Source organism: Leuciscus leuciscus (assembly GCF_965113295.1).
Source record: "Leuciscus leuciscus genome assembly, chromosome: 2".
In the NCBI taxonomy this organism is placed as follows: Eukaryota; Metazoa; Chordata; class Actinopteri; order Cypriniformes; family Leuciscidae; genus Leuciscus; species Leuciscus leuciscus.
This window is the reverse complement of record NC_138726.1, coordinates 51645917-51670485: the sequence shown is the minus strand read 5'-3', so window position 1 is coordinate 51670485 and position 24569 is coordinate 51645917. Positions and strand designations below refer to the sequence as shown.

The 24569-nt window shown below is 40.0% G+C and overlaps 2 protein-coding genes across 5 annotated transcripts in view; both read right to left on the bottom strand.

Annotated features, from left to right (window-relative positions):
- The window catches only part of cd68 (CD68 molecule), a 72224-nt gene extending 55975 nt beyond the window's left edge, over positions 1-16249 (bottom strand). The window contains exons 1-6 of one of the 2 annotated variants that reach the window (XR_014203530.1): positions 16091-16249; positions 14274-14740; positions 13995-14114; positions 13411-13480; positions 12622-12792; positions 9943-10407 (exon numbers count right to left, since the gene is read on the bottom strand). Coding sequence is in view for 1 of the 2 variants with exons in the window: in XM_082161350.1 (XP_082017476.1) it covers positions 10268-10407; positions 12622-12792; positions 13411-13480; positions 13995-14114; positions 14274-14740; positions 16091-16136 (1014 nt within the window). In the remaining variant the exon portion in view is untranslated. Of the gene's footprint in view, positions 1-9620; positions 10408-12621; positions 12793-13410; positions 13481-13994; positions 14115-14273; positions 14741-16090 lie in introns of those variants that run through there. The other variant, XM_082161350.1, reaches the window with a different exon arrangement.
- A 1752-nt stretch (positions 16250-18001) lies between these two features.
- Positions 18002-24569, bottom strand: part of LOC309487713 (uncharacterized protein) — a 31894-nt gene continuing 25326 nt past the window's right edge. For all 3 annotated transcript variants that reach the window (XM_082155508.1, XM_082155509.1, XM_082155510.1), the window contains 9 exons: positions 23796-23961; positions 23315-23516; positions 22081-22211; positions 21842-21969; positions 21555-21709; positions 19818-20024; positions 19531-19625; positions 19168-19292; positions 18002-18917 (listed from right to left, as the gene is read on the bottom strand). In XM_082155508.1, coding sequence (XP_082011634.1) covers positions 18664-18917; positions 19168-19292; positions 19531-19625; positions 19818-20024; positions 21555-21709; positions 21842-21969; positions 22081-22211; positions 23315-23516; positions 23796-23961 — 1463 coding nt within the window. In that variant the 3' untranslated portion in view covers positions 18002-18663. The remainder of the gene's footprint in view (positions 18918-19167; positions 19293-19530; positions 19626-19817; positions 20025-21554; positions 21710-21841; positions 21970-22080; positions 22212-23314; positions 23517-23795; positions 23962-24569) is intronic.

Below are 24569 nucleotides of genomic sequence, written 5' to 3'. Positions count from 1 at the left end.
AATCGGAGCGAGTATCAAACCAAAATAGCCACGCCGCTAGGAAAAGAGGAGGAGGGAGGTTGGTGCCATCGGGCTGGATGGAGATGATTGGCGGGCCGCCAGTTGAATAGCCCTGCCCTAGTGGTAGATCACAGGCCCCTCCACCACACCTGGGTGGACGATACAAACGCGCCCCCAATGGTCAGCCCATTTGTCTACAGTGCGATCAACCAGGCCATATAGCCCGCTACTGCCAGACAGCTCCCTCCACCCACAATAGTAGGTTAGCTTCACGTTTGCCCCCTGATATCCCCCCTAACCAAGCATCAGGCCCAGACAACCTCCCTAGCCAATCGGGAAACTAGCAACTCCCAGTGTGCAGAGCCACACGCTGGGAAGGGATGTGTCTGGCTCAATGCATCTTCAAGTTAGTCAAAACTTGCCCTGTATTGTATGTTTCTATGGGAGACGAAACAGTTCCCTGCTTGATTGACACTGGGTCAATGGTGACCACCATCACCGAGAGTTTCTTTCGAGAGCATTTCAATCATCTACAAAAGAAAGACTGTAGATGGCTTGGGCTTAAGGCCGCTAATGGTTTAGACATCCCCTATATTGGTTACCTAGAGTTGGACGTGGGGGTACTGGGGCAATGCATTCCGGGGAGGGGAATTTTAATTGTTAAAGACCCAGAGAATAGCACTCTTAAAGACCGCAAGCTCATAACACCCGGGATAATGGGAATGAATGTAATTGGGGAATGCTATCAGGTCCTTTTTAAACAACATGGGTCACAGCTCTTCCAATCCCTTCCTGTGAAATCGGCAGCACCGGCAGCCCGACGTGCACTGTGAACAGATCCAGGCCATTGTAAATGCACCGAAGCCATTCAAAGTGAAAGTCCATGGGAAAAGAGCAGTCTGTCTTGAGGCAGGAGCCCTAACCATGGTCCCGGTTACATGCCCCCAGCCAGCCTGCTTATTTATTGACAACCAAAAGCGACTCATTTTTAACTAAGATAAAATAAAGATTGTATCTTTTTACTTTGCTAAGCCAAGCCTGTGCGTGCTTCTTTGTAAAATAGAGTCCCCTTGCTCTCACCAGTCTTGTCCAAGGGGTGGCGTAGTCAGCACTGCCATAGACCCACAATAATAATAGCATTAATGTAGGCAGTGTCATTGGAGATAAAATACAAAATGCATCCAGTATTTTAAAATTGCATACATCTTTGAAGCTGCCAGTAGGGAGAAAACATGGGCCATAATGTAAAAGCTTTAATGTTTAAATTCATCCTCTATAGACATTATGGCATATGTCATACAGATACATTTTTACATATAAAATAATCTAATTTGTGGATAATGTAATCGGTACCCTAATCGCGCCCATGCGTGTTTAAACGTTAATGACGTAATGTCATAATTCGGCACAATACCGGACGCGCAAGAGGCGTCAGGAGTTGAAAGTCTCGTGTGATTCAGCTCCAATGCGAGGCCTGAAATGTTCGTGCGTGATACACCATAAGTTTCACTGAAATGTCAAATGTCAGATTTAACCCCGAAATGACTGTTCATAACACTTACAATTTTAATTCAAAAGATTTTTGCTGACAAATGATTACATTAAACACACCTGTTTAATTTATGATGCCAAAACTTGCTATTTGAAGTCATGTTAAGTTATGATAACGTGATTTCTTTATTAATGACAACATTGGGGTTTACAGTGAATGTTTAACCTTATAGCATGAATAAAGTAATAAAAAGGGTATTTGAAAAAGTTGATTACTTAACTTGATTATGTAGTCATATAGATTCAAGTGGTTAAATAAAGTATATATAATAATTTGTATTATTATATTTAAATAGTCATATAAATTCAAATACTCTTATGTATTGTTATTCATATATTGCTATTATGTATAGTTGGTTACCATTTATTAAGTCAAGATGTCTATGTTAATATCACTTAAACCTGCGAATACGGGCGGGTGACGTTAGGGAGCAGTGGTGAGCTGCAGGGAGTTTCACTATTGATAAAGAAGAAGTCACACTGCCAGCCATATCAACATATTGTTCATTTTATTGTTGTCTTTGTTGATTTTGCAGATTTTGCAGATAGAGTGTGACAGAAATAAACACTATATGTGCCACCAGAAAACACTGCCTCTTCTGTGTGTGCAACATAATCATGGCGAGCCAGCCAGGAGGAATGCTGATTGGATGTGAGAGAGACAGCTCCTCCTTGAGACGAACCTAGAAATTCATCAATAAGGTACATCGTAGAGACAAAAAAATATATATATAAAAAATGGAACAACTTCAAGACTGTGTTAGCTCCAAGTTTCTGGCGTTGGAGAAGCCTGACCTGATAAAAGTCTGCCTCCATCTAAAGTGCAGCGAACCGTCGGGTGAAGGTTTTCCAGGCCAAACAAGGCGAGCACTGATCAGACTGGCGGAGGAAACATTGGATGAAATTGAGGAAAGTTTAGAAGGGGAAGAGTATGCAGAGTACCTTAATGAACTTCTGTCTTTCATCGAGTCCCTTAAGAAACCAGCTGAGCTTGAAGCGCCACCAGTAACCCAGGCTGAGATAGAGAAGCTAAGAAAAGAGTATGCAGAACTACAACAGACACATGCAATTGCTCGTCACGCATTAGAGGAACAGATCGAGCTACTAGAAGAAAAACGTCAGAGAGGAAAAGTTGAAACAAAGGTGAAAGAGCACGCCACACGACACAATTCGATTCCTGAAGTTACTATGAGGAGGGAGTTCCGAGTCTTTGGACAAATTGGGGAGGCTGGCCAAAAGGAAAAATTGTCGTACACTAGCCTCAACAACCAGATCGAATCAGGAGTGAGAAAGGGGTACGCTGAGGCAGAAATTATTGAAGCGGTTATCAGAGCAGTGAGTCCTGGCCTTCCCCTCAGGGAACTCCTTGAAATAAAGCGAGACCTCACACTTTCCACATTGAAGACCATCCTCAGAGGACATTATAAAATAGATTCTTCATCAGATCTACTGCATAGGCTCATGAACATCTCACAGGAACCCAAGGAGTCTGCTCAAAGTTTTCTCTTCCGAGCCATCGAACTGAGGGAGAAACTACTGTGGACATCTGGAGATGAGCAGGATGGAGAACAGTTTAGCCCTGAGCTCATTCAACGGAAGTTCCTTCGCTCTGTGGAGACAGGGCTCCTGAATGATGCCGTTAAATTTCAAGTCAAACCATACCTCAGTGATCCTAAAGTGGCAGATGAAGTGCTGATTGAGAAAATTGGTGAAGCCGCTAATCTGGAATTGGAGAGACAAACCAAGTTAAAGAAAGCAGCGACTCCAAAGTCTCTCAGACTAAGTGAAGTTCAAGCAGTAGAACACGTCTGTGGCACTGAGCGACATATGAGCAGCGAGACTCACGACCAGAGGAAAGAAACATTGATGAAAGACATCACTGGTAAAGAAAAGAAGAAACCGGTACAAAGCAAAGAGACTGACAACGACACTACCAAAGCGATTGAAGATCTCAGAGCAAACGTCATGGAAATGACCAAAGTGTTCAGAGAGACAATGGAAGCGACCAGATCACAGTTTCAGCCACCCGTGACTCCACTACGAACTGAAAGGAGGCCCAAAGGCTGCCGTTCATGCCAGGAGGCCCATAGAGGTGAAGAGTGCAGGCACTGTTATCGCTGCGGACAAGATGGACATCTGTCACGGGGCTGTCGACAACGGAGGCCGGCATCGGGAAACGGGAGGGGACTGCTGAACTGGACCCCACAGTAGTCCATTCTGTCCTCGGGTCCCAAGCGAGCTCAGAAGTGCTACAGACATCTAGACCTGTTCTCAGCAAACAAGGCAGTAAAGAAAATAACACCCAACCTATTATTTGTACAGATGAAATCACTCCTGTTGATGAGTCACTGTCACTTACCACGCCTGGACTTTTGAACATTATTGGAAAAAGGTGCCTGATCCACTGCTTGCTGAATGATGTCGCAGTTGAAGCCTTATGGGACACAGGAGCCCAAGCCAGTATTATCAACGCGGACTGGAGAAAACGACACTTACCACATACCACTGTCAGACCGATTGAGGAGCTCCTAGGGCCAGGAACACTGACTGGATTGGCTGCCAATCAAACAGAGATCCCTTTTGATGGTTGGGTGGAAGTGAGCTTCCGATTGAGTGATGATACAGACACAGAAGGGACCCTGCAAGTACCCATGCTCGTGGCAAGTGATGGTAGTGTGGCTGAAAACCCTATCATCGGTTATAACATTATCGAGGAGATAATTTCCAGGTGGGAGAAACAGAAACCACGATACAGTACTGTCTGTAGGGTAAGCAAAGCTTTCTCTATATCGATAAATAAGGCAAGATCAATGCTTAACCTGTTGAAGACTGTAAATTCAAATGTGACTGTTGGAATGGTGAGAGTGGGTAAGCAAAAGATTCAGCTCAATGCAGGGCAAATAACCACTGTCTATGCACAAGCACACCTTGCAGGGCAATTCCAAGAACAAAGCCTGTTATTTGCTCCAAGTGAACCATCTCCACTACCTGAGGGTTTGATAATGCAGGAAGGCGTAGTCAAAGTCGGTACAGGGAAGACAGCGAAAGTGCCAATTGCCATTGCTAATACAGCCAAGCACCCAGTCATACTTACGCCACGACTCATACTAGGCCACCTGGAAGTGATAAAGACCACTTACCCAGTAGCAACAGACTCTTTCCAGGGAAATGAGACTCGGAGGGAGCAAGTGATAGAACAGCCAACATCCACGGTGCAGACATGTGGGGTGGGTGTTACACCGCAGCAATCAAAGAGACCAAGTCATTGGGATCCCCCATTAAAACTTGAACACTTAACAGAGTCACAGCAACAGATTGTACGACAACTGTTAAAGGAAGAGTGCAATGCTTTTGCTTTTGATGATAATGACGTTGGTTGCATCCCCTCACTTAACATGCATATCACACTCCATGACAAAACACCAGTTCAAAAGACTTATATCTCTGTGCCCAAGCCACTTTTACAGGAGGTGAAAGAGTACCTGCAAGATCTGCTGAACCGAGGGTGGATAAGCAAGTCAAGATCCCCTTACTCCTCACCAGTGGTATGTGTGAGGAAAAAAGACGGGAGCCTGAGACTTTGCTGCGATTATCGCGAGCTAAATCGTAAGTCTGTACCGGACAGGCACCCCATTCCCAGGATCCAGGATATGTTGGACTCCCTGAGCGGCAGTTCTTGGTTTTCGGTCTTGGACCAAGGGAAGGCCTATCACCAAGGATTCCTTGATGCTGAGAGCCGACCCCTTACAGCCTTTATAACACCCTGGGGACTATTTCAGTGGAACAGGATTCCATTTGGCCTTAGCTCAGCTCCAGCCGAGTTCCAGAGGAACATGGAAGCTTGTCTGGAGGATCTGCGAGATGTTATCTGTCAGCCTTACCTGGATGATAACCTGGTTCATAGTACTTCTTTCGATGATCATGTGAACCATGTTCGCACAGTCCTCCAGAGATACCAGAAACATGGAGTCAAACTCAGCCCACACAAGTGTGAACTGTTTCAAAGGAAAGTGCGTTTCTTGGGCCGCATGGTGTCTGAGGATGGATATTCCATGGACCCAGCTGAAATAGCCCCAGTACAGGCCTTGAAGCTCAGAAAACCAGCTACAGTAGGAGACCTGAGGAAAATTATGGGATTCCTTTCCTATTACAGAACATACATACCCAATTTCTCTCGCCTGGCAAGATCTCTCTATCAGCTGATAGCCGTACCACCACAAAGTACATCACCTGCCGAGCCTAAGAGAAAGGAAAAAAGAGTCAATACCAGGTCAAAAGGGCAGGCATCCCCCAGCACACCTATAACTTGGACACAGACACATCAAGATGCATTGAACACACTGATTGACCACTTAACAGAGCCACCAATTCTTGCTTATCCTGACCTGACTCTACCATTTGTCCTCCATTGTGATGCGTCACAGGACGGTCTGGGGGCAGTCCTTTATCAAAAACAGAAAGGAAAGATGTCAGTGATTGCATATGGGTCAAGGACACTCACACCACCTGAGAAAAACTACCACATGCATTCAGGAAAACTAGAATTCCTTGCTCTCAAGTGGGCCATTTGTGAACGCTTTAGGGATTATTTGTTCCATGCTCCACATTTCGAAGTGTACACAGACAATAATCCCTTAACGTACATTTTGACAACAGCCAAACTCAATGCAACAGGGCATCGTTGGGTCGCAGAACTGGCCGATTTTAATTTCACCATCAAATATCGTCCAGGAAGATGCAATGCAGATGCAGATGGCTTGTCGAGGATGCCTCTGGACATTGAGCAATACATGAAACTCTGCACAGAGGAGATCAATCAAGATGTCATAAGTGCTACAGTGCAGGGTGTGATTCTACTATTCAAGGATGCTCCTCTGTGGACAAGTAGAATTGATTTAAAAGCTGTACACCTGGTGGAAGACGAAATCTCACTGCCCACTAATCTGTGTCTTTCGCAGGAGCAGATCAAACAATCTCAAGAGAGGGACCCTGTTATCAGCCGTGTCCTGGAGTACAAAAAGAATAACAGTCGTCCATTTGGCAGAACTCTAAAAAAAGAACCTCATGATGCCAGACTCCTGCTGAAACAGTGGACACGACTGCACTTGAGCAATGACGGAGTCCTGTACAGAAATTCAGGAAAGAGAAACCAACTGATTCTACCGAGAGAACATCATCAAACGGTTTACAGAGAGTTGCACCAGGAGATGGGGCATCTTGGAACTGAGAGGACTCTAAGTTTAATACGTGAGAGATTCTATTGGCCCCATATGCAAAGAGAGGTGGAGCACTTTGTGACACGTGAATGTGAGTGCCTGAAAAGAAAAAAACCTAATAAGATTACTAAAGCCCCATTGGTTACAATTCAAACTACATACCCTTTCCAGCTGGTATCCATTGACTTTCTTCACCTTGAGAAGTGCAAAAATGGTTATGAGTACATACTTGTTGTGATGGACCATTTCACACGTTTTGCTCAGGCTTACGCCACAAGAAATAAGTCCGCAAAAACGGTGGTGCAACATGTCTTTGGTGATTTTGCCCTCAAGTTTGGCTTCCCTGAGAAAATCCATCACGACATGGGAAGAGAATTTGAAAATCATCTGATGGATCAGTTGCAGAAGGTTTGTGGTGTGCGTGGGTCTCACACAACCCCCTATCACCCAATGGGCAACGGGCAAGTTGAAAGGTTCAACAGGACGCTCTTGTCCATGCTCAGGACACTGAGTGATACGAAGAAGGCTGACTGGAAGAATTCGCTGTCCAAAGTGATCCATGCATACAACTGCACCCGCTCTGAAGCGACTGGGTTCTCTCCATATTACCTGCTATTCGGACGTTCACCTCGGCTTCCCATCGATCTCATGTTTAACCTGCAGGCGAATGAGAAGCAGCTGAGTTATGCAGATTATGTGGCAAACTGGCAAACACGAATGCAGGAAGCCTATCAAATTTCATCAAAGACTGCCGAGAAAGAGGCCTTGCGAGGGAAAAAATACTATGACAAGAAAGTCCATGGTGTTGAACTTTGGCCTGGCAACAGAGTCTTACTCAGGAACTTAAGTGAAAGAGGAGGGCCAGGTAAACTGCGCTCACACTGGGAAGATTGTGTGTATACAGTAATGAGTAGGAAAAGTCCTGATGGTCCAGTGTACGAGATCAGACCAGAGAAAGGAGGACCGAGTCGAGTGGTACACCGGAACCTCCTGCTGCCCTGTGACAGTTTACCTGTGGAAAAGCCGGACTCAAGAGAATGCCAAACACAGAAACGAAAGCACACAGCAAAGAGCAGGAAGGCACCAGAACAACAAACCAACCCAGACTCAGACAGTGATGATGACGAAGGGTATGAACTCTGCTGTAAATTTCGTCCCAGTTCTAAACAAAATGGAAAACCCATCACGCTGAATCCTGAGGCAGAACCATTCGAACCAGCAATAATAAATGATGACTTACCCGCATACCTACCTGATTCTGGAGAAGAAGAGAATCCAGACGTCACCGGGGCTGAAGAGGAGAATGTTCCACAGGAGGATAGTGTTTCTGAGGAGGAGGATCAAGATTCTGTGAGTGAACCGGAGGTGCCACAACCATCAACTTACCCAAAAAGACAGAGACATCAGCCAAAAATGTTGACTTATAATGAACTGGGAGAACCGACAGTAGTACGGAGGAATCTAGTTCTGAAGGAGATCGACTTCCAGACTGCCTGTGGTCAGAACCTGTGGAGGCCATGGACTTTAATAAACGACAGGATGGTAAACTAAAGGCAATCAAATATCACAGCAGGAAAAAGGATAGAAGAGGAAAACAGAAAGATATTACATACCTGAGACCTGTAAAGTAAACAGGAAAAAGAAAGAGGTAACAAGACTAAGTGAATAAGTGGCCGATAATTATGGAGTCTGGTTACATGGTAAGATTCATCTAATTAAGATGTAACTGTTTACATATACTAACATTGCTGTTAGAAATAATCAGATTAATGGAAAAGTGCAATAGTCAGAACATGCAGCAGTAGTGAGTGACCCCTTGTTCTTTCTAGTAAACAAGCCATGGCAAGCAGGGGATGACTGATCTAATGCACAGTGTTAAAGCCAACTGAAAAAGCCTACCTTTTTTTTTTTTTTCTTCTTTTTTTTTTTTCTCTTCTCCGCAGCAATGAACGGGTCAGCCTGGAAACAACTGTTCTAAAGTTGTGATAAAATGTCAAGGAACATTTTATTTTTTTTTAGTGGGGGAGGGTGTAGTCATATAGATTCAAGTGGTTATATAAAGTATATATAATCATTTTTATTATTATATTTAAATAGTCATATAAATTCAAATACTCTTATGTATTGTTATTCATATATTGCTATTATGTATAGTTGGTTACCATTTATTAAGTCAAGATGTCTATGTTAATATCACTTAAACCTGCGAATACGGGCGGGTGACGTTAGGGAGCAGTGGTGAGCTGCAGGGAGTTTCACTATTGATAAAGAAGAAGTCACACTGCCAGCCATATCAACATATTGTTCATTTTATTGTTGTCTTTGTTGATTTTGCAGATTTTGCAGATACAGTGTGACAGAAATAAACACTATATGTGCCACCAGAAAACACTGCCTCTTCTGTGTGTGCAACATAATCACTTAAAACCAATTAAAAAAATTATAATAATTGAGAGGATGATTTTAGATATGTTGCTTTAATTTTTTTTTAGTCAAAGCGTTGACTCATATTTGGGTGAAATGAATAGAAAACTGTTGTAAATACGCTTTTGCACGATTCTGCATCTGCGCCGCCACATAACACACTTCCAAAAATAATGCTTGTGTTTTCCCCTCTTCCTCTTCCATTTCTACACCACAGAATTAGCAGTCAAGTGAAGAAAAATCTTCATATTTTTGCACTAATATACAAAAGGTAATCCACATGAAATTAATTAAAGCGAGTAAACTACGAAAACTCATGTAACGCAAAACAGGGTGAGAAAGACAAATCAGGACCAGCTTTATACATGCATTACCATGACATTGTGTGTTACGTTTTTTTATTAAAGCTAAATATTAAAATAGTAACCATTTTTAGGGACAAATTATTTATTATATTATCCAAATTACACATTATTCCCATTATTCAGTGCATTCAGATCACAATACAGTATAGTAAAGCCCTTCAGTTTGCAGAAAAAAAACAAGCACAACAGAAAGAAAAATCCTTTCTATTATTAATTACAAAACATAGTGAAGGCCTTTATATATCCCAACATAAACATGAGCAACTGAATTCCCTTTTATGCAGCCTATTGGTTTGAAAACAAATTTGGACATATTAATCAGATTAACATTGGCTGATCAGCCAATCACAGAAAATGCAATGCATGAGACAAGCAGTGAAGAGCACCTACAGAAAAGAACACTTACACAAGATGGAGCAAAAGTAGATTTTACACATCCTTCTGTAATGTCAGGATTAGGTTAGGTTCTTTCAAAAAAGTTTATGAAGGTAGGCTAAATAAGGCATGCACTAACTTAGCCATTTGTATGTATGGTTGCAGCTTGTGTTAGGATGTGGCATACGGTCTCTGAATAGTAAACATTGTTTGGACAGATCCTAAGCCATCCATGTTCATCATCAGTATATGAGTAACATTCACTTAAGACGTACATAACAGCATTAAATCTCCTGTAAGCCTGAATCGCTGGTATAAATCAGGACTTATAGGCCTCTATAGTGACTGGTACCCATTACTTCTCCGTTTTCTGCTGATGAGATAAGCAATGACTACAATGATGATGAGAATGATGAGGATTATGCCCACAGCGATGGGAACGCGGTAGTCCGGTTTATCAGCCTTGCATAGATCAGCTGTTGGACAAACACAAACAGAGCACAGTGAACTTGTATCTCATTGGAAGCAATTTTCTGTCAAATCTGTCAACTCAAATCTGAAGACTGGCTCTGACTTTCAGCAACTAGCGTCGACTCATCCGAACTGTAAATCTCGACAAAAATCTGGCCAAAAGTTGTGTAGTGTTTTCCAGTCTTAAAATAGCAATAATTTAGTAGATACAAATATACATAATACTTAAATGGGTGGCCAAAATTGCAGACACAACTGCTCATTTACAGTTGTATTACAGATAATAATTGAATTTTCATGACTTTTAAAGTTGTCATGTCAAATAATAAAAAAAGCTATTTAAAAAAGTAGCAGATTTTCATATGATTTAAAAAACTTTCATCTACATTAGTTAATAATATGTTAGGTAGCCTTTGGACTTTATAACAGGCGTACTTTTTCTTAGCACTGGTTGTTTAGAGTCATCTGGGTGGTCTAACCAGCTCATTTGCATTGCCACATTTGCAACAATTTTTGTAAACAAGCTGTACGAAGTATGTAGGACATAATGGTGAATGTGATTTCACTAAGTGCAACATCTTTGTAGCCTGGAATCTAAAAATCTAAAAGATTAATGGTCTGGCGTCGACTAATGAAAATCGGCCAGCTCGAGGGGCGGCACCAAGCATGCATTTGAAAATCTCACAGCACGCAATTGGATAACACTATGACTAATCACAACAATAAACCCCATACGCTTAGCTACCTGCGGAGCTAACTGGTAGATTATACTCTTACTGTATCTGGTTGGCAAAACAGCAAAAACGTCCTTCTTGCAAAGGAATGATTCAAGCACCGTCTTCTGTTCCTCTTTTAGATAAAAAGCCAAGTCTAACTCATTCATTATAGCGGCCAAAGCCGTTTCAAACAACTGGTGTTCATCCATAGCCATCTTGCAATGTTTACTAATGACTTCGACGTCACAGCGCTGTCGTCATCTGTTTAGCTCGCCTCTGGCCCGCCTATATCAGATAACCCGATGTGATTGGTGCAGCTCAGATCGAGGGGCATATTTAATGAGCATCATTACTCGACACCAGAGTAACTCGCTGAGCAAATTCAACTTGTGCTCTCGCGAGAACTTTGGATTACCAGGGTAACATCTTTGTTGATCCTGAACAACATTCCAATCAACCAATTAGATTTGAGTTTACAGTTTATGTCACGATAAGGCTTACAACCAGTGCATCTACATCAGTGTTATTCACCACCATTTCCCTCTGATTTTAGGGATAACTTATGGGTAGAGTTAGGAATATGACACAAAATATGTTGATCCAGGAACATGTCTTACTTTAGTCTGGTTAAAACCAGACCATTCTCAGTAGTAACTGAGTTATGGTCTGGCAAAGCTTCATTAATAACTCATTTCCAAAGGATCACCAACGGATGTGCCTCTGGGCACAATTGGATAGACCTAAAACCAATCAGAGCGATCGTCATCGTGTAAAGCCATATGCTGCGTCCCAATTCGCCTAAGTTACACTACGCCATAAAAGTATGTACTCTTTTTGTGAAGAAAAGGTATTTACTTTTGAATGTGTAGCAAAAAAGTAGGCAAGCTTTGGGACATACTACTTCGTCATCTTTATCGGACGGATCTGTCGCGTGCATCCTGTCACGTAAACTGCACTGTCAATCATCTTGTCACAGTTAAAATCCTCTATTAAATCTAATTTCATTTCCTACCGTTTCGGAGAGAAATGTAGTAGCACGTTCATCTGCCAGTGGGTCTTTCATGGAGACTGTCCTCATGTGTTTGCAATTTTAATATAATAATGCATTTAAAAGTTGCTGCGCTTCACCAACGGACGTCGCTCAAATGCCTCTGGGATAGACCTAAAACCAATCAGAGCGATCGTCATCGTGTAAAGCCCGCCTCAACGTTTCTGATTGGTGCCGCGATTTCGAGGGATTAGAAATGGGCCTGAATGAGCTCTTTGCCAGACTACTTGCAGAGCAAATCTAAATTTTCCGGAAGTTGTCTGGGTTTTCCCAGGCTAGTCTTACTTGGTAAAATCACTGTGATCAGGACATAAGCTATACGGTGCATAAAAAAGGCAAACAGGAGAGTCCAAATAGCAACATAACATCGATGTGGAGTGTAACATAGAGGTTTCTTTAAGGACTACAAGGATGGGGTGCTTTAAGATATTGAAGTGTCATTACTCTGTACTTACTTGTGCCAAAATTCTTGTTTTTGATGTTGAAGGCCTGAAGTCTGTAATTGGTCAGAACTAGACTCCCACCGTTCCCCATGTACACGGTCTCAGCACTGCAGGAGTAAGAGTGACCCGGATCCGCGGAAAACAGCTCAAGAGACTCGTTCTTCCCTGAGTAATTTATCTTTGCTTTGTTGACAAAAATAAAAATAATTTGATCAAACATACAAACGAAATTGTAACGATAATAGTCATAATTATAGTCAAAACACTTCCACTACAACTTGTTTGAAATAGGGAAAATGTATTCACATGGACATAAAAACTAGTCTTTATGCAAGGTCATATTGTTTTTTAAGTCAAAATGAAATGCATTCACACATGGATTTTTCACTGGGAGGGAAAGGACACATTTACTGTAACCAAAATGACAGTAATACTTCCTTGTCAGCATGTGACATTTACTGTTGCCAAACTGGTTGACCAGCATGGCCTAGTGTTTATTTGTTTTATTTAGGCTTGGCTATTTATATCACTTTAAAAGAATTTTCAAGGAAGAATTCTGTTTTCAGTAGATTTTTGAGGAACCAATGAGCAAAAAAAATTATACATAATTTATTAAAGTAAAAAAAAAAAAAAGACCAATACAAATATTTAACCTCTTTGTTTAGATACCCAATAAAAAACTGTGTAACTATACAGGTAACAGTTGAAAGTCCTGGGAATAAATTGCTGAAAATTGAGGATGTGTGTTGTTGTGGGTGTTTTACAAGGCAAACTGGGCCAGTCATATGGCAGGGAATTTACCTCCACGTTTGAAAGCATAGTTCAAATCATACTCCACTAACTCGACATAGACCTTTTTTTTTGTGTCATCCTGGAAAGTCCAAAAAAAGATAATTAGAAAATTATCCAAAAATACACAAACACAATAGAATAAGAATCATCATGCATTATAAATACTTTAATCACAACAACAATCCTGTAACAAGCAATAAACCACCTGAGTAACAAACATTATCTACATAACTGCATCATACTGATATGATGTGGGTCACCATCTCATAATCAATCAGCTGAGACAGCGGGTGCCTCCCTGTGAGCTTATTGGTTACATTGTTTGTGGGAGGCGGCTCAGGCAGAGATAATAAATAACACAGTGTTTTATACTTCCTCCTAAAGTGCCTCAAAGTTCTGTTTTCAGACCACACAAACTCAGGTTGTACTGAAAGATACATCAATTCTTTTTGCAAAAAAAAAAACACCACTAGCCTGATAAAAACTAAGTACAATGGTAAAAGAAATCTTCTAGATCTTGTTGATTATATTTCATCATACATGACAACATTGTTTCGAATAGGCTATTTTTGAAAATCCATAAACAAACTTACATTTTTAAATTTTAGGGAAATTTGGCCTTCAGCAAAATTGAGAATGATATCAGCCGTTTTCTCCGCACATTGTCCATCGGTAGTAGTTTTGCTTGGCTGAACAATGAACGTCCCATTAACCTAGAAAGACAGAAATGTTTCAGATGGATAATATTTATATGGAATATGGAGAAATGACAAGGTAGACAGTGAGAAAGATACAAGTCGATTTAGATATAATAAGCAAGAATCGCATTTGGATGTAACATAGATCTATCACTCCGACAGAAAGCTTCTTACCTCCTTGGTGTTCACACGGATCCCGATTTCCAAGTCAGCCAGAATACAGATATTGCCTTTTGCATCAGTAACATTATAACTCCCCTTTGTCATGTTGGTGGGTGGCGTTGGTGCTGGTGGAAGGGCAGTTGTTGTGTTCGGGTTGTGGGTTGTTGCGTTCGGGCTGTGGGTTGTTGCGTTCGGGCTGTGGGTTGTTGTGTTTGGGTGGGGGGTTGTTGTGTTTGGATGGGGGGTTGTTGTGTTTGGGTGGGGGGTTGTTGTGTTTGGGTGGGGGGTTGTTGTGTTTGGGTGGGGGGTTGGTTTGGGGGTTGTTGTGGTTGGTTTGGGGGTTGTTGTGGTTGGTTTGGGGGTTGTTGTGGTTGGTTTGGGGGTTGTTGTGGTTGGTTTGAGGGTTGTTGTGTTTGGTTTGAGGGTTGTTGTGGCCGTTTTGGCCATAAAAGCTGAACTATATTCACCTGAGGTGAGAGCTGAGGAAAAAGATGCAGACAATGAATGTGAGAAAATTTGTTCCCAAGCGTGAGCTACATCTGGCAAGAGAATTCAGTGGCAAAACAAAAGATTCATAATTTAAAATTAATAATAATTATCCGTATAAAACATATTTAGCAAGGTAAACATTTTTGAGAAGAAAGTACACACTATACAGAGAGCCTCCATCTGTTTTACACATGGTGTTTACATACATTCACTTCCTCCCAACAAGTGCGCGCGCTGTCACAAGTACACACACGTTACAATTTCCCAATAGGGAAATGTGATAATTCACTTTAGCCGATTTCACGTGATGTGTGATCCTTAGATTAGCCGCATAACAGAAAGTGCTGACAAAATAACTCACACTATCTTTGCTTTAGGTAAAGTTTGTTTAACAGTAGAAAAAAAAATTGTGTAGAAACCAGTAGAAAAATTTACACTTGGGTGCACTCTCAGAAGAAATGGTTCAAAAGCTGTCACTGGGACAGTAGGGGGAAGTTCAGGTTGATTAGTTCACTTTTTGCCATTGAGATGACTGGGAAAAGGTGTCCCAATAAACCTTAAATCCCCCTCCCCTTTAAAAATGTTAACATACCATTTATGTACTAATATGTACCCTTAAGGTACTAATATGCACTCTTTTAAGTACAAAGGTGTATTTTTTAAAGGGTAGCACCCCAGTAACAGTTTTTGTACACTTGAGAGTTTTCACTTCTGAACTGGACTAGACAGTCCACTTTAAATATTAGGGGAAGAAAACTAGCCTACATCATCCCAACTTCAAGACAAAAACATTTCAGACAATTATTATTTCTTGCTCTTTATTCTTTATAATGTTCTGACGCGAAACTACAAAATTTGACCTAAGCCTACAACATTTTGACCTTCACTTTCTCTTTATAGCGTTGTTTCAAGTCATGCATGGAAATCGAAAAGTATGTCAAATAATAAATCTCTTCGCTGTTATTTAAAAAAAATTAAAAATAAAAAAGTCGTTCTCATGAATAAAAATAACCTAATCAAAAATGTTAAATATGAATTAAATTAGGCTATAGGTTACAGATTTGCGAGAAGTTGTATGTTACAGCAGAGCACAGTCACTTCCTTATTGATGAAACCAGTCAGTTTTATGGCTTGCAGTTTTTTAAACATACAGCTAGTAGCCTACCATATGTTAGTATTTTATTATATATTATTTTCAAGTTCCAGAGTGCAGTGCGATTCAATATGTTATGTCAGTAGGTATTAGGCTAAATCACACAGTGTTTAATTAATGGTGGACACACAGCATCATTTAACGTTTCCTTTCAAAGCGAGTAATAATGTAAAATAGTGTACTTTACCTGTTGCAGCAATGAAAAGCGTGATCAATAATAATCCGTGTTTCATTTTTACGCCTTTATTCAGATGCACCTGACACAAAAACTGTCTGGATCGTCAGCAGTAAAGCAGCGGAAGAAACTGGTGTCGAAAGCCTGTAACACAGCGCACTTATTCCTCTGAAACGAAACCACTGATAAGGTAAAGGAAGTTCTTTACCACACTAGCTTTGAGTGTTTGTCCAATCACAGTTAGTGAGACAAGCGTCCTAGAAATTCAATACAGTTAGCTTGCTTTGGAGAAAACGAAAATTAACAGACGATATGGGATTCTGTCACTGTCTCGCTGTCGGTTTTGCTTGTTGGAACATTTAGAAGAACTGCTTTTATGATACATTTATATTGTGGCAATCATCTTTAATACAGATATTCATTGAGAATCTTATATTATGTGGCAACCAAGCAGTTCATAGTTGTTTTTCCTCTCTTTTGAAGTTTAATGTTTAAAACTGTTCTTGTAAAAAATATAATTAAAACCACATATATTCCCATGACCTGTAGAGTTTTTATGCTGCCTTCACGTGCTATCAGAATTATGGTAAATCCTCGTTTCCTACAGTAGGTAAAAATTGGACACTATACGACCTCTCAAGTCGTATTTACCACTGGGAAGCTCGGGGCTCCCGGGTTGTTGAGGCCATAAACTTTAAACATGGCAGAGCGGAGAACGATTGCTGCTGTGACTGCTATTCTTTATAATTTTTTTCTGCAACAGCTATGTCACCTGTCTTGTAATTAAATATATGAGTTTACAAAAATGAATAATCATTTAAAGCATATTGTACAGCGAAAATAGCCCGTATTTGACCGAAATTCTAGAATCGACAGCAAGCTGACCATCTAGATAGCATGGTGGATGTTCATATTGTCAGTTGTCACTGTTAGTCCTGCTGGGAAAAACAGCTGAAACCAGACAACCAGTGTAGGTCTCCCTGGCTGGTTTTAGAGGGGTTTTGGACACTTTTTTTTTTTTTTTTTTTTTTGCTGACCAGGCTGGTCTTAGCTGGTCAAGCCGATTGTGATCACACGATTGAATGGGCGTTATCAGCGGTTATCAGCTGATATATATGGGCCAGAAGGGGCCTCCTCCGCCTACTAGTAGGCACAGAAGGCTGTTATCACCCATCCACATGGTTAATCACCCACAAATGTACAAGAGCAGGACTACTAGAAGGCTCAGAAGGCTGTTATCACCCATCCACATGGTTAATCACCCACAAATGTACAAGAGCAGGACTACTAGAAGGCTCAGAAGGCTGTTATCACCCATCCACATGGTTAATCACCCACAAATATACAAGAGCAGGACTACTAGAAGGCTCAGAAGGCTGGTATTATCAAGCCGGGAGACCAACTAAAAGACCAGCTAAGACCAACCAACCAGCCTAGGTTGGCTGGGTGGGTGAATGGGACGTTAAATATCATTTTGGATTTAATATGATTTTTTCCAAAAATAGGCAGGAATAAACCTGGTGTTCTATCCAACAACAAAGCACTTGAATGTGATGAGCTCGTAATCACGACTTTAGAAGTGGGAAGTAATATAGCACATGAAGGCAGCATTATTACACATGGGTTGCCTCAAGGGGGCCGCCATGTTAAGATCACATCTTTACCTCAGTGACCCCCCTGTTATTTGGTCAGTTTCGTTTCGCAGAGTCAATAAACTGTTTTCACTGCAAATAGTGCATTTCTACAGTGTGTAAACTGAAAACTTATTTGTGATGTGCAGTGTCACAAGACAAGAGCCATATCAGCAAGTGCAAATTAAACAAAATGGGTGAGGTCCTGATCTTACATTTGATTCCTACTTGCCAATAAATAAAGACAGAAGCTTTTAAATAAATCAATAATTACAAAGGAAATGAAACAAAATGGCATCAGTTAATTTTATTTGGCTTAAGGCAAATAGCTATAGTTGTAAAAAAAAAAAAAAAAAACTCCTTAGACATTGAGTTAAGCAGGAAGTGTTTTTGCTCATCATTCATGTGACAGAAATGCAGGAAGTGAAATTTTGACTCATGCACAGCATGGGTGACAGCTACGGAAGGACAGTCTCTTTAAGCACGTCTTACTATACACTTGAAAATGGACTGTCAAAGTATGCATACATGCGATTACATCTTGTTATGTTAATCTACATACATCTGAGGTCTAGGAAAATACACTGAAATAATTTAAAGTAAAAAAAAAAAGGGGGGTGGTTGAGATTTGTTTTATTGTAACCTCAGGATCTCATGACTGCTAAGGGCAAGACGGGGAAGTTCTGGTAAATTCATAGTATGTGGAAAAACAAGCACTGGAAATGCTGATCGGAATACATTGCATTTCTCATGAAGACAGCAGTCACATGTCTACCTTCCACACTGTGCTTTGAAAATTCCGTGTACAAGAAAATGTCCTTACAATCCTTAAGATCAATACAAAGTGAATGCCAGAGATCATAAAGCCCCATATTTCCATTCAGACTGAATTCATTCTTGACAAAGAACCTATATTATATAGTACATATAACTGGTCCAATGCTCCTCCTCCAATCAGTTCTTGTTTGTTTCTTCATCATCTTCACTACTGCTGGATTCCCCAAACAGGTCTTTCCCACAAGCAATGCTGGATTTTGTGTGTGCATTTTGTTGGCTGACCGTCATGGTGATTAGAGTAGACATGCCACTAAAGCCCAAAAGCAGTGTGCCGTTGTTGGGTCCAAGTAAAGAGATGGTCTGGATCTTAGAATCAGGTGTGAAGCAAGACAACAACGTCCCATTGTCCAGGTCCCACATGCTCACTTCATCTGTTGAACAAATAATTCAAAGTATTGAAATATGTATTCTCGCATATTTTTTTAGGCTTGTGGAAAAACATAATTATCTTCCTAGTATGTCAATCAAATTTAAACACAAAACAAATCTTACTGTGAAGATCCTAATAAATCCTCTCACCACCATACTAGACTGCCAAAGTTTGAATGTTTTTCTCGACCTAGATTAGACGGATAGCATCTAGAGTAAGCCAACACAAATATGGTCAAAGGTCTACCGTACCTGATAATAAAACAGCCTTGGATTGTCCTTCAGTGATAAAAAGCAAACTGGACCAGTTAAGATTTAAACTTCCATAACCAGAGATGGTTTTATGCTTCCTCCGGAACGGCTCCCATACTTTCAGCCTGAGTTTAAGAAAAAAAGGGGTATTTTTCTAAAGAATCTCCATGATAAAATATTGTTTTATCAATAAAATTAAACGCAAATTTTCTTTCAATAATTCAAGCACTTTTCATGTACCTTTTAATAAATATGGCTGTTTTTAAAGGTTTTCCAGGGCTTACATTCAAGTCAAATTCAAGTTCTTTAAGCACCTTGTACGAACCCTGTAAAAAAAAGCTATGATACTGGGGTGCCACATACTTGTTGAATCCTGAAATGCCGAAAACCACTCTGCAGGCATCGTCGCTTATGGCGATGCAACAGATTCCAGGTTCATTTTTCAACCTCTTCCGCACCTTAATGTATAAAATGAATTTTCAGCTTACAGGATGCAAAGAGAAAGATGAATTGCATCTTAAATTGAAAGATTTTACTGTTGGACCTGAAGTTGGCAATGTGCCCACTTTCTTTTGAGTAAAGAAAACACAACTGAAAAGAAAAAAGTAAGACATATTATTCAAGAGATTTGGCCCTGATGATTAGCATACCCTGCCCTGTTGTGTGTCCCACAGGGTGAGGTATGGAGCATGCTGGGCCTCACTGTAGTTGGAGACCACCAAGTACCCTCCTGAGTGAGTGATTGCAGCGGTACGGAGGCTCAAAAGGGACCAGCTGTCCTCGAGGGTGTGCAAATGCTCCTCAGAAACCACACTGAAGACGTTGAGATGATGGGCAAAATATGAGCATATGACCACCTGAAGTGATACACAGAGAACAGTGAGAGAAGAAGAGAGATTCAGAGATGGAAAACCAATAAACAAAGTCGACATTGATGTTGCTTTGTACATCCATAACGACTATATTAATATATTTGTATTATCTTAGTGTATTATGTACAGTGCGTGCTACATATTTGTATTTAATGAAGCTGTATAGGCTCTTATCTGTATTGTACAGTTTTTTCTGTTTTGTTTCTTTTCTGCCTAATAACATTAGGAAAAATGGACTGGTTAACTTGGGTACATTCACATTTATTTGAATGTTTATTACAGTTTTTCTCAGTCGCTTTGGTGCATTTCTCACATCACTATTTACATTTGCACAACAGTTAATGCAGTTCTCAAAACAATTAGTACAAACTGCAAAACCTAGTTGAAAACCTGCAAAAGCGTGTCACTTGCTCAAAATGGATAGCTCATTCCTCAAAAGCAAGTATTCATGTCAATGAAAGTGTCAGTGTCATCAAGATGAAAAGTCCTGACACCATTGTTTATGAACAAGATATGGCTTTGTCATGTTTTCATTACGACAGTTTACTCTGTAAATGTTTTCCAATGCAAAAAAGTCAGATCTTGGTGACACTACCTGAAAAAGCTCAAGACAGCACTATATACTATTTGCACAGCCATTTGAAAAATACAGTAAAGTTACACATTACTGTATTTAGTGAGGTAACAGTGAGTACAAGACACTGAATATGTATGTTTCACATTTTTACTGCATATGCTCTTTGCAATTCTAATTTGTTCACAGCATTGTGTAAAAGAACAAATACACCCTTATTTACAACAAACATAAACTCCCTTTGGGTAGAGCTGTGCACAACTGGAAACAATATTGCAGTACATACTGGAACTGAACATACAACATACATAGTAATCATTCATGCACATCCAGACGTTCCTCATCAGTGAAAGCTGATATTCACCAGAGAGAAATTGTTCAATTTAGGAGACATTTTCAGATTTTTTTTTTTTTTTTTTTTTAAATGTGTAAAATTAGCTTGACAGATTTTGACAACTAGTTCAACATTTTTGTATGTAATGACTCAAGCAATGAAATGATGACTATTAGTTTTATATGGAATGACTATTCAGCATTCACAAGTATAGTTAATTTTGACTGACATGACATAAGCAAATGATAATGTTATAAAACAGCAGAGAGTTGTATGAAAGCAATTGATGCATGTCCAAAAGCATTTGTAATTTGTTGGAAGGAATGAGAAACTGCTACTATGATGTGCACAAATGACTAAATGTTGTGGAGGTTGAACTAACTGTTGTGCAAATGTAAATAGTGATGTGAGAAATGCACCAAAGCGACTGAGAAAAACTGTAATGTACATTATCCTATATTATTGATAGATAGATAGATAGATAGATAGATAGATAGATAGATAGATAGATAGATAGATAGATAGATAGATAGATAGATAGATAGATAGATAGATAGATAGATGTATTGGTGAATTGACAGTATTGGTGGCTTGGTTGTCTCTCTACCCGCTCATCTCCACTGAGAAGATACTGGTCTATAGAGTTGAACTTCTCTCTTTCGAGGCTCTGCTGTTCATCTTTTTCTCTTTTCACCTCACGCTCCCGTCTCCTCCTTTTTGCTGTCTGGGTTTCGGTGCGCCTGTCCCATGGCATCACTAGACCTGTGCAACAAGGTCAAAATTTAAGGATTGTTTCTTTTATGTTGAATATGTTGTGAAAATCTACGTGGGACTGAGATGTGTATAAATGCACTGGTAAATAAGCATCACAAGGTTCATGTACTGTTTTAATACCGGTCTTCTCTTTTGAGGACATAATCTGCGAATCCCTGTCCATGCTGGAGAGCAGGGTTTCTTTGTAGGACGTCTTGATACGTCCTTTAATATAGCCAGAGTCCAGATCCCACAATATCAGATGATCCCTACATAACATATTCATGTCAACTTGTGATTATTACTCAAGCTAGACTAAGCAATACAGTAATTTTCTGTTTCTGCTGAATGAGGAAGTGATAAATAGTTGGTGTTCTTACCGTGTTTCTGAAAGGCCCAACAGAATTTCACCCTCCAAGAGCCGATAGTCTTGCCGAGGACAGGGAAAGATGAACAGTCCAGTCTGTTTCTTAATGTAGCTCTTTTTAAGAAGGTCATACACAAGCAATGTCTGCAACATACACAGAAAAAGTGCGATAGGAAACTGTTTGCAAGGGTTGAGTAATTGTAATAGTAAAGTATTACTTTGGAGAATACTCAAGTAGCCTACAACTAAATCTGAATATTTGAACACAAACTCAATTAATTATTTTTACTTTAAACGTAAGATTTATCATAACTTAAATCTACCTCCAGTGTTAGTATTTGTTAACTAAAATTGTTTTGGTTAATTAAAATAAAGCTAAAATAAATTAAAGCATAAATATTAGATGAAAAACTTATTGTTAGTTGGTAAGGCAATATTTCTCATTTTTGTTTAAGCTGAAATGCTAAAATTACTAAAACTAAAACACACCACAACACTGTCTTTGACTTAAACAATATTTTAATTAGAGACATTAGCTGTGTTTCCATCCAAAGTTGCGAATTTAACTTGTGTGCAAAATTGAAATATTGAATAAACATTTGCGAATAAAGCAGCGTTTCCATCCCATGTGTTCAAGAGGACAAAACCGTCACTTCTTTGGAAATTGCCACTAAAATGTATGTAATAAAAATGAAAGTTGCTGCATCATAAATGACTTGCGTCTCAGAGCGCACGGATGAAACACAATAAACGCTGTCATGTTCTCTTGTGTTCGGATGCTGGTGTTTTTGAATGAATTAATGTGAGACGCTTCTGGGAGGGAATTAAACCAAATCATTCTGATGACAGACTTTGGCTCAGGGTTTTCAGAATGATCAAGCCAACATTTGCTATGCTGTGCAATGAAGCGGATTGACCGGTTAGGCCAGTTATCCAGTCACATCCACAGTTGAGGCAAAGCCATGTGAGTTTTTTCAGTAAATGTCTTCTTATCGGATAAAAAGATTATCCGCCTCAATTGAGCGCATGCTTTTTTCATGTGCATTTTTAGAATTTATGCAGATCTTGCCGTTTCATCCAGCGTCTTTTATGCAATATCCTAAAATGCGCATAAAAATAAGTGGATGTAAATATAGCTATTGCTGAAGATGGACTTGAATGTGAGCATGGCGGATGATCAGTCTATAAACAACAGCTTCAATTTTTAGACCTTTCATATCTTCAGCCTGTGTAGTGCACAGATATACCTGGTAGACAGATGTAGGTGCATCTGTGAAGTTGGTGGTGCCGCGGTCAGACAGTATATAGAGTTTCAGGTCTCGCACCAGAGCGATGTCTGAACTTGAGAACAGACCGTGCTCCACTTGCACAGGACGACCCTTGAATCGACTCCGCGCCACGTTCCATAATCTCACAGTACCGGGTCGAGTGCTTTGACAAACCACATACCTGAATCAGAAGGAAGTTGTAAAACTTTACACCAAAAAACAGTACATATAACATATAAGGACAGCTCTATTTTATTGGATTCATGATATTTGGGTATCACTCAAATATATTTAGGCCTAAATTTAAGATTTGTGTATTGTAGAACAACTGAGGCTATCATAGTTACATGATGCACAGAAAAATGGCAACAAATGGCTGATCCTGAAAGATGTCTCCTGCTGGCTCATTGTTATGAACTGTGGCCATATATGCACGCGAGCTGTTCAGTGGACTTTGTACCTAGGATATCTCTGCATGGCTACAATCTCCGCGGTGCCGTCACTGTGAGCTTTGTGCACGTTGTATGTGAGCGTTTGGTCATTTATCTTGGATCCCAGGTTCCATGTGCGTAAGAATTGCTCCCCGGCACAAAACCCCACACAGTACCGCAGGTCAGAACACACACCTACAACATGGAGAAGAAAAAGTGACAGATACAGACAGATAAATGTCACTGCTTACAGCTGAATTAAATTTAAAAAATAACACAAACAATAAACATGACTAAAATGTTCTTGTGCCATGTGTCTCAAAGCAGTAAAGAAGCTGATAAAGCATAATGCTGTTTACTTTAGAGGTATGATTTGCCTTAAGTGCATGCGAGCTATTAGAGTGAATATATTTATGAAGTCAGAGTCATATAGTAGTGGCCTAAAGTGATGTTCAGAGGGGATATTTGTTTTTAATGACCCTGCATGTTCGATTTAACCATCAAAATATGATAATATATGTTAAATATATAAAACAGAACACTAAACTTGGTTAAGGTATGTATCTGACTAAATTATTTGGCTTAAACTACAGCTACAGGTTTTATTTTATAAAATATTTCATTAATATTTCGCTGGTTCTTTATTGTTTTTGCATGTGTTCATAATTTCTCTGCAGGACAGCCAGACCAAAAATTATGTCCACACAATTTATGCAATGTGCCTAGAAAATCTTTAACAAAATTTGTATAATATTTGAATAAAGAGTGAAGATTTCCCTACGCCAGACATCACATTTGGCCAC